This window comes from Stomoxys calcitrans, chromosome 1 (genome assembly GCF_963082655.1).
Source record: "Stomoxys calcitrans chromosome 1, idStoCalc2.1, whole genome shotgun sequence".
NCBI lineage: Eukaryota > Metazoa > Arthropoda > Insecta > Diptera > Muscidae > Stomoxys > Stomoxys calcitrans.
Window position 1 is genome coordinate 226,254,292 of NC_081552.1, and position 14,314 is coordinate 226,268,605.

The window sequence follows — 14,314 nt, forward strand, 5'->3', positions numbered from 1 at the left end:
AATCAGATCGAAGTATAGGGGATCACGCCACCCCTCAAAAACGCCATTAGACCGATTATGACTATATGATACTTGGCTGAACCGATTTTCTTAAAATTTTCATAGATTGTGTACGTTTGTCTGGAACGAAATATAGGCTATATATTGGGTTGCCCAAAAAGTAATTGCGGATTTTTCATATAGTCGGCGTTGATAAATTTTTTCACAGCTTGTAACTCTGTAATTGCATTCTTTCTTCTGTCAGTTATGAGCTGTTACTTTTAGCTTGCTTTAGAAAAAAAGTGTAAAAAAAGTATATTTGATTAAAGTTCATTCTAAGTTTTATTAAAAATGCATTTACTTTCTATTAAAAAATCCGCAATTACTTTTTGGGCAACCCAATAGAATAAAATTAGGCCCCTCAACTGAATTTATTTATTCCAAAGTTCGGCCCGGTCGAAGTTAGCATGCATCTAGAAGACCCAATTCTTATCCGATGTTGCTGAAATTATGCACATAAAGTCGAGGGACGACTTCCAACAACCGTGCCAAGTATGGTCTCAATCAGTCCACAACCTGATATAGGCGTCATATAAACCGATCTCCCGATTAGACTTCTTGAGCTTCTAGAGGGCGCAATTCTTATCCAATTTGGTTGAAATTTTGCATACATTGTTTTTGTATGACAACAACTGTGCCAAGTATGGTCTAAATCAGTCGATAACCTGATATAGCTGTCATATCAACCAATCTCCCGACTTTACACTCTGAGCCCTTGGAGGGCGCAATTTTTAATCGATTTGCCTGAAATTTTGGAAGTGGTAATTTTCTATGACTTTTAACAGCTATGACAGTAAATATGGTCCACATCGGTCAATAACTTGATGTTGCTCATATACATATTGGAAAAGTCATTCGAAGAACTTGACAAATGCGACCCATGTTGGAGGGTATATAAGATTCGGCCCGGCCGAACTTACCACCCTTTTACTTGTTTTTTTTTTTGTACCCACCACCATAGGATGGGGGTATATCAATCTAGTCATTCCGTTTGTAACACCTCGTTAGGTTAGTCAAAGACCCCATCTTATATATATTGGTTGCCCAAAAAGTAATTGCGGATTTTTCATATAGTCGGCGTTGATTTTTTGATTTGATTGATTGATTGATTTTTTCACAGCTTGTGACTCTGTAATTGCATTCTTTCTTCTGTCAGTTATCAGCTGTTACTTTTAGCTTGCTTTAGAAAAAAAGTGTAAAAAAGTATATTTGATTAAAGTTCATTCTAAGTTTTATTAAAAATGCATTTACTTTCTATTAAAAAATCCGCAATTACTTTTTGGGCAACCCAATAATTTTTCGATTTTGGGTGGAGGCGGACCCTCCCCCTTACCTTAAAAACGCCACCTATGTGCTAAAGTAGTCCGATGGGCACAATAAGGGTATCAAATGAAAGGTATTGGAGACCAGAAAACGAAAATGGTATTAAAATTTGGGTCCAAGTAGCCAGCGGCTCCTCTAAACAGATATATTCGAAGTTCATGTCAATATGGGACTCAAATGGAAGGTATTTGGAAGTAGATTACTAATATGACTTAAAAATTTGCGCTCAAGTCTAGGTGGCGCTAGGTGGTTATTTGACCCATTATGACAATATGGGACTCAAATGAAAGGTATTTGAGAGTAGATAAAGTTCCGATACAAATCTAAACTCAATGATACTAGGCCTTTTTATAGTCGAGTCCCAACGGCGCAGTGCCACACCTGTTTGAGGAAAATTTTTTAAAATACCATGCATCAACATTAAGAGGTGATAAACACCGCTTTGTCCGATGTTCTTGCCAGGATTCGAACGCGTTCACCATCATAGGCTTCAATGTCACCAATTCGAGGGCGAAGTGTTAAAGAAGGCGCCGCGGAGGGGGCCCTGTCCATCTTGTAATACATATTCCTTAATTCTATGACATGTTTTCTACCAAGAAATCACATTTTGAAAATGTGTGCAGTTTTGCTCAGTGTTACTATAAATAGTTTCCAATATATTGATTCACCCTCCCTAACCATATCATCAATCTTTGATTTTGGAATTTTTTCAATTATTCAAATAATCATTTATTATAATTCATAGTGGAATTATTAATGAATTTGTACGATCCCATAAAGATCCGTTTTGTAGATTAATGAGATTTTTAAAATAAAATAAAAATATATGGGGGAAAAAAACACATGTATTGACAAAATTTATTCAAAAATTATCAACGGAATGTAATTAGCGACATATGAAACTGGAAACATCACATTACCATGTCTGCTGGCTGGCTGACTGGCTGGCTTCCTCCACATAAGTGGTCGTGATGATGACGTATATGAAGCATATTTGCATGCCGCCATACCAACATTCATCCATACCTGCCTGCCAAAGGGCCAGCAGCATAGGATGTTTTAAGTGCTTTTGAAGTTGTAGCTGTTGCTGCTGCTGCTGGTACGTACCTGTAATAGATTCATAGGCGAGCGGGAAACGCTCCAATGGCTGCTTGAATGCACAAAGCCCAGTGTTTATGTTGCATTGATTAATGATCATTTAAAAGTGTTACAAAGATTTATAATTGTTTTAAAATTAACATAAAATATTTTTAAATGCATATCTATTTATGGACATATTTACTATGTATAACACGACGGCCATACAATACTTAAAAAAATAATAGCGCCAGCAGCCGCAACAGCAACCACAATGTGATAAAAAATTATTGTAAATTGTTGTTGTGGTCTGTAACTCCCCGGCTGTCTTCACTCATCCATCAGCATCAGTCTAATTGTCTGTCTGTCCCTCCAGCTGATGATGATGTTTTGCTTTGTTGACCATAGAAAAGCATTAACCTTTTTTTTTTTGTAGTGTAAATATGGTCGTCTCTTTTGGGGTTGACCTACAGTGCCGCCGACGCCACTAACCAATGGTCACAGCTATCGCCAATAATGCTAGAGATGGGAGTTGAACAATACCAACTTGATGAGCGGCTCAATTCAATGAAGCCGAAATTGAGCATTATTTAGTCATCTATTGGAATCTGGTTTTCAATGTTCATTGGTTTATGTATGGATGCCAGTTTAGACCTCAAAAAACATGTGAGGGCTTGTGCAAACTTCAACTTCTTGGCCTGATGCTATTTTGGTGAAGAGTCACTATATCTAGAGACTGAGGTTGGGGGTTTTATTTTGTCTGTTTTCAAGGCATTTGGACACTGACACTTCTTGTGACAACTTCATTGACTTTGTGTCTTAATCGCAAGCATTGAGAAGTTACACTCTTCCATATATCATGGAATCATTGCAAAATGCTAATGTAATCCGTTGATCCATGAACATTTTAATCTGCCCATCAAAATAGTTCTAACCTTCATCTTGACATTTCAAGGTCCTCTAAGAATGACTGCGATTTGTTTACTTCTGGAAGTTGTGATAGCAATCACAACTATCTTGGATCAGTAACTGAGGGTGGTCTTTGGCAGAAGAACTTGTTCTTCCAATCATAGATTTTTAACACTACCAAATGTTGTCACCAGTAGTCACAAACCGTTATAGTCAAACGGTGTTCGGTGGCTACTATGGGTTTGCTCATTAATTTAGAGTTATATCTCAATGTGCGATTTATCTTTGTGTGCTCTAAAACAAGTTTCTATACAACATAATTATCGATTATTTTATTACTTTGTATAAATTAATCGAAAATTAGTTCTTAAGTATTGCCGTATTTTGAGGTCAGAAGCCAATGCCTAAATGGTTGATGATAGGAAATATTTTGTATAAACGGACCAGTTTATGAAAGATATGGTTGTTGTGGGAGCTATTGTTTTATCAATTAAAAGAATCTGACAAAATTTAAGCCGAGCCGAGGCAGATTGTATGCATCAACTTCTTAAAGTGGAAGGATTGTACCGGAAATTGTATAACGGAGTAAGGGGAAGTGAAAGGCGGTGAAGGCCAGAGGACTGCCGACTGCTTTCGGGTCGACTCAATCCGACGAGGGGGCGACGAATGCTCCTGCAACATTGTGGAACAGCGAACCGTTCGATGAGACAGCGAAAATCCTATGGGGGGATCCAGATCGTGAGAAGACGAGGCTATTACTGAAGGAAAGCTATTGGGTTGCCCAAAAAGTAATTGCGGATTTTTCATATAGTCTCCGTTGACAAATTTTTTCACAGCTTGTGACTCTGTAATTGCATTCTTTCTTCTGTCAGTTATCAGCTGTTACTTTTAGCTTGCTTTAGAAAAAAAGTGTAAAAAAAGTATATTTGATTAAAGTTCATTCTAAGTTTTATTAAAAAAGCATTTACTTTCTTTTAAAAAATCCGCAATTACTTTTTGGGCAACCCTTGAATCTAGTCTTCCCGTTTGTAGCAAAGACAAATCTTCAATGTAATAAGAACCGAAAGTGGAACTTGTCCGAAATTGAGCGTGTAGGGTTTTGCTTTGACTTCCAACAACTGTGCCAAGTACGGTCCAAATCGGTCCATAACTTGATATAGGTCCCATATAAATCGATCTCCCGATTTAACTTCTTGAGCCCTTGGAAGCCGCGCCGCAATTTTTGTACTATTTGGCTAAAATTGTGTGCATGGTATTTTTTTATGACTTTCAACAACTGTGCCAAGTACGCTCCAAATCTGTCCATAATCTGATATAGCTCCCATATAAACCGATCCACCGATTTGAGTTCTCGAGCCCTTACAAGCCGCAATATGTGCACAATTTGGCTGGAATTTCGCATGTGTTGTTCCGTTATGATTTTCAACAACTGTGGCATGTACGGTCCAAATCGGTCTATACATGTCCGCTCCTCCGTCCTTCCGTCCGTCCTTCCGTCCGTCCTTCCGTCCGTCCTTCCGTCCGTCCTTCCGTCCGTCCTTCCGTCCGTCCTTCCGTCCGTCCTTCCGTCCGTCCTTCCGTCCGTCCTTCCGTCCGTCCTTCCGTCCGTCCTTCCGTCCGTCCTTCCGTCCGTCCTTCCGTCCGTCCTTCCGTCCGTCCTTCCGTCCGTCCTTCCGTCCGTCCTTCCGTCCGTCCTTCCGTCCGTCCTTCCGTCCGTCCTTCCGTCCGTCCTTCCGTCCGTCCTTCCGTCCGTCCTTCCGTCCGTCCTTCCGTCCGTCCTTCCGTCCGTCCTTCCGTCCGTCCTTCCGTCCGTCCTTCCGTCCGTCCTTCCGTCCGTCCTTCCGTCCGTCCTTCCGTCCGTCCTTCCGTCCGTCCTTCCGTCCGTCCTTCCGTCCGTCCTTCCGTCCGTCCTTCCGTCCGTCCTTCCGTCCGTCCTTCCGTCCGTCCTTCCGTCCGTCCTTCCGTCCGTCCTTCCGTCCGTCCTTCCGTCCGTCCTTCCGTCCGTCCTTCCGTCCGTCCTTCCGTCCGTCCTTCCGTCCGTCCTTCCGTCCGTCCTTCCGTCCGTCCTTCCGTCCGTCCTTCCGTCCGTCCTTCCGTCCGTCCTTCCGTCCGTCCGTCCTTCCGTCCTTCTGATCCTCGTCAAGCTCGTTCCGGTCAAAAGGACCGATCGCCATGGGAACTGGGTGGCTAGGCACTCAGTATTTGTTCAAGAGCAGGTGCCGTCCGACCCCTCACTGAGACTCACCCCTCGATACCACTTGATACCGCTGATAGTTCGCGACTGCCATTGCAGCTACTCCGTATGAAGCGTTCCACTATCCGCAACCTATGGACGCGCCAGGTAACTCGCAGCTAAGCTTCTCATGGCAGCAATTAACACCACACAGATTGAAACTCAATGTTCCAGCCCAGCAGGCTTTCGTAGCACCAAACAGGCTTTCCTAGTCGGTCTATAAACTGATTTAGCCTCCATATAATCCGATACCTGGATTTGACTTCTTGACCCCTTAGAATCCTCAATTTTCATTCGATTTAGCTGAAATTTGAAACAAAGCCTTGTGTTGTGACTTCCAATATCCATGTTAAGTACGATCCTAGTCGATCTATAAACTGATATAGCACCCATATAAACCAATCCTCCGATTTGAGTTCTTAACCTCCTAGGAGCCTCAATTTGTCGTCAGATTTGGCTGAACTATGGAACAATGACCTGTGTTATAACTTCCAGCATCTAGGACAAGTATGGTCAGAATGGGTCCATAATAGATATAACTCCCATATAAACCGACCCCGGATTTAAGTTCTTGAGCTCTTAGAAACCTTAACTTTCAACCGATTTGGCTGAAATTTGAAACGAAGACTTGAGTTATGATTTCCAACATCCAAGCCAAGTTGGTATGAATCGCTCTAAAAACTAATATAGCCCCAATACGAACCGATCCCCCGATTTCACTTGTTGAGTCCCTAGGAGCCTCAATTTTCATCCGATTTAGCTGAAATTTGAAACAAATACCGGAGTTTTGATTTTCAAAATCCATGCTAAGTAAGATATGAATCGGTCTGTAAACAGATATAGCCCCTATATAAACCGATCCTCAGTTTTGATTTCTTGAGCCCCTGGAAGCCTCAATTTTCACCCGATTTGGCTGAAATTTGAAACAAAGCCTTGTGTTATGACTTCCAATGTCTATGCCGAGTACGATCCTAGTCGGTCTATAAACTGATATAGCCCCCATATAAACCGATTCCAGGTTTTAATTTCTCGATCCCCTAGAAGTTTAAATTTCACCTGATTTGGTTGAATTTTGACCCTTGGTTGCAATTTGATCCCTGTTATGACTTACAACATCAGTGCTAAATCCCAATCGGTCAATATGGTTATATGTGGATCTCAATGTAAATAAATCCCAGGGCCCGGATGGTATATCAACGCTTGTCCTGTCTAAGTGTTCTTCAAGGCTTACTCATCCATTACGCAACCTATTCAAGCTTCCTTAAAGTGTGGGAGTTTTCCTAGCGTCTTGGAAGGTTGTAAACCTTCAGCCGATTCCCAAGAAGTGCGAGGCGAACAATTTTACCAGCCAATTGCCATATGCTCCGCACTTTCTAAGATTATGGAGCACATGGCTAATCACCATTTTGTGAGTGATTTGGAGTCCAACGATATTCTTAGTGAGCGGCAGTAGGGGTTCCGCTGAAATCGCTTCGCGGGATGTCTTTTGCGATCTTTTGGATCAGACTTTGAATACGACCTACACCGAAAGAAAATGAACTCTGTCATTCATTTGCTGTCGACCATAGGGCGAGTCTTCAAGAAATTGTGGACAGAAGGCGAATTATGAATGATACACTCTGCCAGGACGTGATGGCCGTTTCAGAGCGGGGTCGATTGATTAGAGTAGTAATGCACGTAAGACCCAGTGCTGTTTGTTGTTGTATAAACGATTCACCGATCCTTTACGATCGTCATCATCTATCGCCGGTATTAATGTTGAGCAATCAGAACCTGAGAATAACGAATATTGTACCAGCCTACAGATATAACTAAACTTTAATTATTTTTATACTTTTTCACTTAAGAATTACATTTTATATTTAATTACAGCTACAACAAATACACGATATTCCATGACAGAGAGGAAGCCTTCAACTACATGGTTGAGCTCCAAACACAAGATGTTGATTTAGATTTTTGGCTATTGTCACGTAATATGTCCATTGTTTCGGTCAGTCCCATAATGCAACCTATCTTCGAAGAACGCCTACATGAACTGGGTGTAACATATCAAGCTAAGCCTTTGATGGAAGAGATGAGATTGTTCAATGAAACCATAAGCAGCAGCAATGAAAGTGACTGTGAGGGTTCCCACTGTGAACGTAGCAGAACAAGAAGACAGGCACGTGGTTTCTTTGCACATTTTCCACGATACACTGAGGTGAGTTGGAATAAAACCGGCATTGCATTGGTAACTTATCTCTCTTTCTTTGCAGATTTTAGGTTTCATGAGTGCTTTGTCCCACCGTTATCCTCAATACTGTCGCTATGAGTCCTTGGGTCGCTCTTCTGAAGGACGCCACTTGGCAGTGTTGTCCATATCTTTGAACAGCCGCGTTCGTCAACGTCGTGTTGCGTATATACAAGCTGGCACCCATGGTCGCGAATGGATTACCCCATTGTCGGTGTTGTACTTTGCCAATGAGATTTTGACTAATATCAGAGCTTTCCAAAGAGTGCTCAGTGATGTTGAATTGTATTTGTTGCCCTTGGTGAATCCCGATGGCTATGAATATTCCTTTACCAATGTGAGTAGATGCAAAATGATTTATTTAGCGATTGTTAAAGAGAGACAAGTAAGAGCGTGTTAAGTTCGGCCGGGCCGAATCTTATATACCCTCCACCATGGAGCGCATTTGTCGAGTACTTTTCCCGTCATCTCGTCTTAGGCAAAAATTTTATAAGAAAAGATTTGATCTGCTATTAGAGCGATATCAAGATATGATCTGGTTTAGACCACAATTAAATTATATGTTGGAGACCTGTGCAAAATGTCAGCCAATTCGACTAAGAATTGCGCCCTTTGGGGGCTCAAGAAGTAAAATAGAGAGATCGATTTATATTTAGACCATAATAAACACGTATGTTGATGGCCATGAGAGGAACCGTCGTACAAATTTTCAGGCAAATCGGATAATAATTGCGACCTCTAAAGGCTCAAGAAGTCAAGATCCTAGATCGGTTTATATGGCAGCTATATCAGGTTATGAACCGATTTGAATCATACTTGGCACAATTATTGGATATCATAAAAAAACACGTCGTGCAAAATTTCACGCGCCCTCTAGAGCCTCAAGAAGTCAAGACCCAAGATCGGTTTAAATGGCAGCCCATTTACAATACCAACCGACCTACACCAATAAGAAGTATTTGTGCAAAGTTTCAAGCGGCTAGCTTTACTCCTTCGGAAGTTGGCGTGCTTTCGACAGACAGACGGACGGACGGACAGACGGACGGACATGGCTAGATCGACATAAAATGTCGCGATGATCAAGAATATATATACTTTATGGGGTCTCAGACGAATATTTCGAGTAGTTACAAACAGAATGACGAAATTAGTATACCCCCCATCCTATGGTGGAGGGTATAAAAATGAGACTTCTAGAACCTCTTCAACTCTCAACCTGAACTGCTCTAGAGGACCTGAGACGCTCTAGATAACCTGAAGTGCTCTAGAGAACCTGAGATGTGGCAGAGAACCAGGACGGTTCTAGAACTTCGTCGGTTTAAATAGCCTGGATGGTGAACGGTTGTAGAGAACCTGGATGGTTCTAGCGAACCTTAACTGTTCTACAGAGCATGGGCTGTTGTAGATGAGACGCAATATTCTCGAAAATCAACCCCTGCGACTCAAGAGATTCTGAATGGTTCTAGAGAGCCTGGACTTTTTAAAACGACCTGAATTGTTTTAGAAAGCCCAGACTATTCCAGAGAATCAAGACGGTTCTAGAGAACCTGAACGATTGAAGAAAACCTAAAATGTTCTTGAGAATTTGGGCCGTTTAAAGAGTTTGACGGTCTGAGGTAGACGATTTCAAAAACCTGGGTAGATCTAAAGAGAACCTGAAGGATACTACAGCGAACTTTGATGATCTGCATTGAACTAAAGAGAAACCGGATGGCTAAAGATAACCGGTATGGCTCCAAAAAAGAGGCCACCGTAACGCATAAGCAAGCATGTCCGCCTATGACGCTTAACGCCTGGGTTCAAATCCTGGCGAGCATATCAGAAAAAATATTCAGAGATTGTTATCCACTCCTAATGCCGGCGGCAGGAGGCCACCTATGACGCTGAACCCCAGGGTTCGAATCCTGGCGAGAACATCATGAAATTTTTCAGCGGTGGTTATCCCCTCCTAATGCTGGCGACATTTGGGAGCTTCTGTACCATTTGGTATGGCAGCCATGTAAAAACCTCCTCACAAAGAGGTGTCGCACTGTGGCATGCCGTTCGGACTCGGCTATAAAATTAAGGTCCCTTGTCATTGAGCTTAAAACTTGAATCGGACAGCACTCAACAATATGTGGGAAGCTTGCCCAAGTTCCTCAGTGGAATGTTTATGGGCAAATTTGCATTTTGGGAGGTTCTAAAGAAAACCTGAACGGACCCAAGAACTTGGACGATTTGAAAAACCTGGACCTGGACGATTTCTATAATTTCCTAGGACCATGGGAGGTCTCTGGGAATTTCCCAGGTTCCTGGGAGGATACTGGACCTGGCCGATTCTTTAGAACCTGTTGAGATGCAAGGGGTTCTAAGGAAATAGGTCGGTCAGATAAAAACCAAGGATTTTCTTAGAAACTTAGGAGATTTTTGGAATCCTGAGAGATTCTTGGTATCCTAAGGGGTTCTTAGGATATTGAAAGGTTCTTAGGACACAAGGTTTTACGAACCTGTGAGGTTGTTTCGAACCGGAGACATTCTTTAGGTTCTCAAGAACCTGGGGGGTAACCTGGGAGGTTCTCAAGAGCCCGGGAGGTTCTCAAGAACATGTGAGGTTCTCAAGAACCTGGAAGGTTCTCAAGAACCTGGAAGGTTCTCAAGAACCTGGAAGGTTCTCAAAAACTTAAATGGTTCTCAAGAACCTGGAAGGTTCTCAAAAAACCTTGGAGGTTCTCAAAAACCCGGGAGGTTATCAATAACCTAGGCGAACCTAAGAAACCTTCGAGGTTGTCAAGAGCCTTGGAGGTTTTCAAGAATTTGTGAGGTTCTCAAGGACCTGAAAGTTTTTTAAAAACTTGAATGGTTCTCAAGAAACTGGAAGGTTTTCAAGATCCTGGGAGGTTCATAAGGACATGTGAGGTTTTAAAGATTTTGGGAGGTTCTTAGGATCCTCGGAGGTTTTTTTGAGCCTGGGAGGTTCATAAGAACCTTTGCGGTTTTTACGAAGGTTCTTACAAACGTAGAAGGTACCTTGGAACCTGGTGGTTTCTGAGGAACCTTAGAGCTTCTTAAAAATCTGGGAGGTTGTTAAGGGGATCTAGGGAACTTTGTAGATTGATAGGATTATTAGAAGTTCATAGAACTCTGGGTGGTTTTTAGGCACCTCAACGATTTATATAATCCTCGAAAGTTTGTAAGATCCTGGAAGGTGCTTTGGAATCCGGCAAGACCTATGAAAATTGGGAGGTTGTCAGAAACTTGGAAGGTTTTCCGATAACTGGACGATTCTTAGGAAACCTAGGAGGTCTTCAAGATTCTGGTAAGTTTCTATGAGCCTGGGAGGTTTATAGAATCCTGGGAAGTTCTTTCGAACCTGGGAGGATCATACGAACTTTTGAGGTTTTTACGGAGGGTCTTACGGACGTAGAATATTCTTTAGAACCTGGTCGATCCTGAGGAACCTTTGAAGCTCTTATTAACCTGAAAGGTTCTCAGGAACCCATGAGGCTCTTAGGAACCCAGGAGATTCTTGGGAACGTAGGAGGTTTTTGGGAACCTAGGAGATTCTTGGGAACTTAGGAGGTTCTTGGGAACCTAGGAGGTTCTTGGGAACCTAGGAGGTTCTTGGGAACCTAGGAGGTTCTTGGGAACCTAGGAGGTTCTTGGGAACCTAGGAGGTTCTTGGGAACCTAGGAGGTTCTTGGGAACCTAGGAGGTTCTTGGGAACCTAGGAGGTTCTTGGGAACCTAGGAGGTTCTTGGGAACCTAGGAGGTTCTTGGGAACCTAGGAGGTTCTTGGGAACCTAGGAGGTTCTTGGGAACCTAGGAGGTTCTTGGGAACCTAGGAGGTTCTTGGGAACCTAGGAGGTTCTTGGGAACCTAGGAGGTTCTTGGGAACCTAGGAGGTTCTTGGGAACCTAGGAGGTTCTTGGGAACCTAGGAGGTTCTTGGGAACCTAGGAGGTTCTTGGGAACCTAGGAGGTTCTTGGGAACCTAGGAGGTTCTTGGGAACCTAGGAGGTTCTTGGGAACCTAGGAGGTTCTTGGGAACCTAGGAAGTTCTTGGGAACCTAGGAAGTTCTTGGGAACCTAGGAAGTTCTTGGGAACCCAGGAGGTTCTTTGGAAACTTAGAAGGTTCTTGGGAACCTAGGAGGTTCTTGAGAACCTAGGAGGTTCTTGAGAACCAAGGAGGTTTTTAGGAACCTAGGAGGTCCCTTGGAATTTGAGAAATCCTTTGGAACCTAAGACGTCCCTTGGAACCTAAGAGGTCTCTTGGAACCTAAGACGTCCCTTGGAACCTAAAAGGTCCCTTGGAACCAAGGAGGTCCCTTGGAACCTAAGAGGTCCGTTGGAACCTGAGGCGTCACTAGGAATCTAAGAGGCGCCTTCGCAACCTAATAGAACTCTTGCAACCTAAGACGTCACTTCGAACCTAAGAGGTCCTTTGGAACTTAAGAGGTCGCTTGGAAGCTAAGAGGTCCCTTGGAACCTAAGAGGTCTCTTGGAACCTATGAGATCCCTTGGAATCTAAGAGGTCCCTTGGAACCTAAGAGGTTCCTTGGAAACTAAGAGGTTCCTTGGAAACTAAGAGGTTCCTTGGAAACTAAGAGGTTCCTTGGAAACTAAGAGGTCCCATGGACTCTAAGAGGTCTTTTGGAACCTATAAGATCCCTTGGAATCTAAGAGGTCCCTTGGAACCTAAAAGGTCCCTTGGAACCTAAGAGGTCCCTTGGAACCTAAGAGGTCCCTTGGTAACTAAGAGGTCCATTGAAGTCTACGAGGTCCCTTGGAAACTCACAGATCCATTGGAACCTAAGGGGTCCCTTGGAAACTCAGAGGTCCATTGAAACCTAAGGGTTCCCTTGGAACCTAAGACGTCCCTTGGATCCTAAGAGATTTCTTGGAATTTTAGTGGTCCCTTGGAACCTAAGTGGTCCTTTGGAAACTAAGAGGTCTCTTGGAACCTAAGACGTCCCTTGGATCCTTAGAATCTCTTGGAATCCAAGAGGTCCCTTAGGACCTAAGAGGTCCATTGGAAACTAAGAGGTCTCTTGGAACCTAAGAGGTATATTGTATCCTAAGAGGTCCCTTGGAATCTAAGACAACCCTTGGAATCTAAGAGATTCCTTGACAGCTAAGAAGTCCCTTGACAACCAAGAGGTCCTGTGGAACCTAAGAGGTCCCTTGGAGTTTAGGAGGTGCTTGGAATGTAAAAGGATCTTACGATGTTTCTTAGAAACTTGGCAGGTTTCTTATAAACCAAGAAGATTTTGTTGTTCTTTTTGTTTAATATTTGACTTTTCTTTTCAGGATCGTTTCTGGCGTAAGAACAGACATCGTTATCCCGGCCGTTCATGTGTTGGTGTTGATATCAATCGCAATTTCCCCAATAACTGGAATGCTCGTGGTGCCAGTCAAAATGTAATCTGAATTGTGCACATCATTTTTTTTTTACAACAGATCTAACATTCAAATTCTCTGCCATACTTTCAGCTATGCTCGGAAGTCTTCTCGGGTACTTCACCCGCCTCAGAACCCGAAACAGCAGCTATTTCCCGCTACTTGGAATACAATCGTAATCGTGTCAAGCTTAGCTTGGATGTGCATTCATTTGGCAAATTTATTTTCTATCCTTTCGGATATGCCAGGTACATAAGTGGTCCTAGGGGAAAACTGTTACTAATGAAAATTTCTCTGTGTTTTTTTACAGAAACGCCTTTGCTCCCACCAGAGGTTTCCTGCACCAGGTGGCGTTACGTGCTGCAAGTCAAATAGCCAAATATCGTGGCACTACTTACAATGTGGGCACTTCTGCCAACATTTTGTACGAAGCTTCGGGTGGCCTGGATGATTATGCCTATGGAAATTTGGGTATACCCATGTCCTTTACCCTGGAGTTGCCCGGTGATAATTTCCAGGTGGCCAACTCTGACATCATACACATTTGTAAGGAAACTTTTGCCGGTTTTGTGGAATTCGTGCGACACGTGAGCTTGTATTAAAGCCATGGATGATCATTTAACTGCCCAAACCTTTTCCTTCCCTGCCATCCCTTTCCTCCCTGCTGGCATTGTCCTGCTTCATGTTTTTATTGAAGTATGCCATGAGCAAATGCCACTCTAGTTTATTAGTATTGATTTTATTTATATCCCCCCAAATGCTAGGATGCTGCTGTAGCAGCATCGAGGCATTCGATTTGTATACTCATGTCCTATTTTTGCTTTTTGTTGAATGTTATTTGGGTCCACACATGCATTGCGCGTGTGCTCCCGTAATATTTGTCCCTTAGTGAATTTCATTTTATATATAAAACTTAGAACTTTTATTTAATTGTTAATTAATTTTAAATAAATAAAATACAAATTAAGAAAACAAGAATCAGTTGGTTTTTTTTTTTCAAGAGAAGACGAAGTTAGAATGATTTAGAATGTCTTGCCGAATAAGAAGTGCATAAATTTTATGGGGTGCGGGGTCAATTTGTCGACACAGTTTGGCACGAAATCATATGGCCTAGAGCACAAAAA

At 42.6% G+C, this 14,314-nt stretch overlaps 1 protein-coding gene across 1 annotated transcript in view; it reads left to right on the forward strand.

Annotated features, from left to right (window-relative positions):
- LOC106088956 (carboxypeptidase B) overlaps positions 1–13,985 on the forward strand; it is a 48,527-nt gene extending 34,542 nt beyond the window's left edge. The window contains exons 2-6 of the mRNA XM_013254672.2: positions 7,454–7,784; positions 7,840–8,151; positions 13,101–13,211; positions 13,284–13,438; positions 13,501–13,985. Coding sequence (XP_013110126.1) covers positions 7,454–7,784; positions 7,840–8,151; positions 13,101–13,211; positions 13,284–13,438; positions 13,501–13,792 — 1,201 coding nt within the window. The 3' untranslated portion in view covers positions 13,793–13,985. The remainder of the gene's footprint in view (positions 1–7,453; positions 7,785–7,839; positions 8,152–13,100; positions 13,212–13,283; positions 13,439–13,500) is intronic.
- The last annotated feature ends 329 nt before the right edge of the window (positions 13,986–14,314 follow it).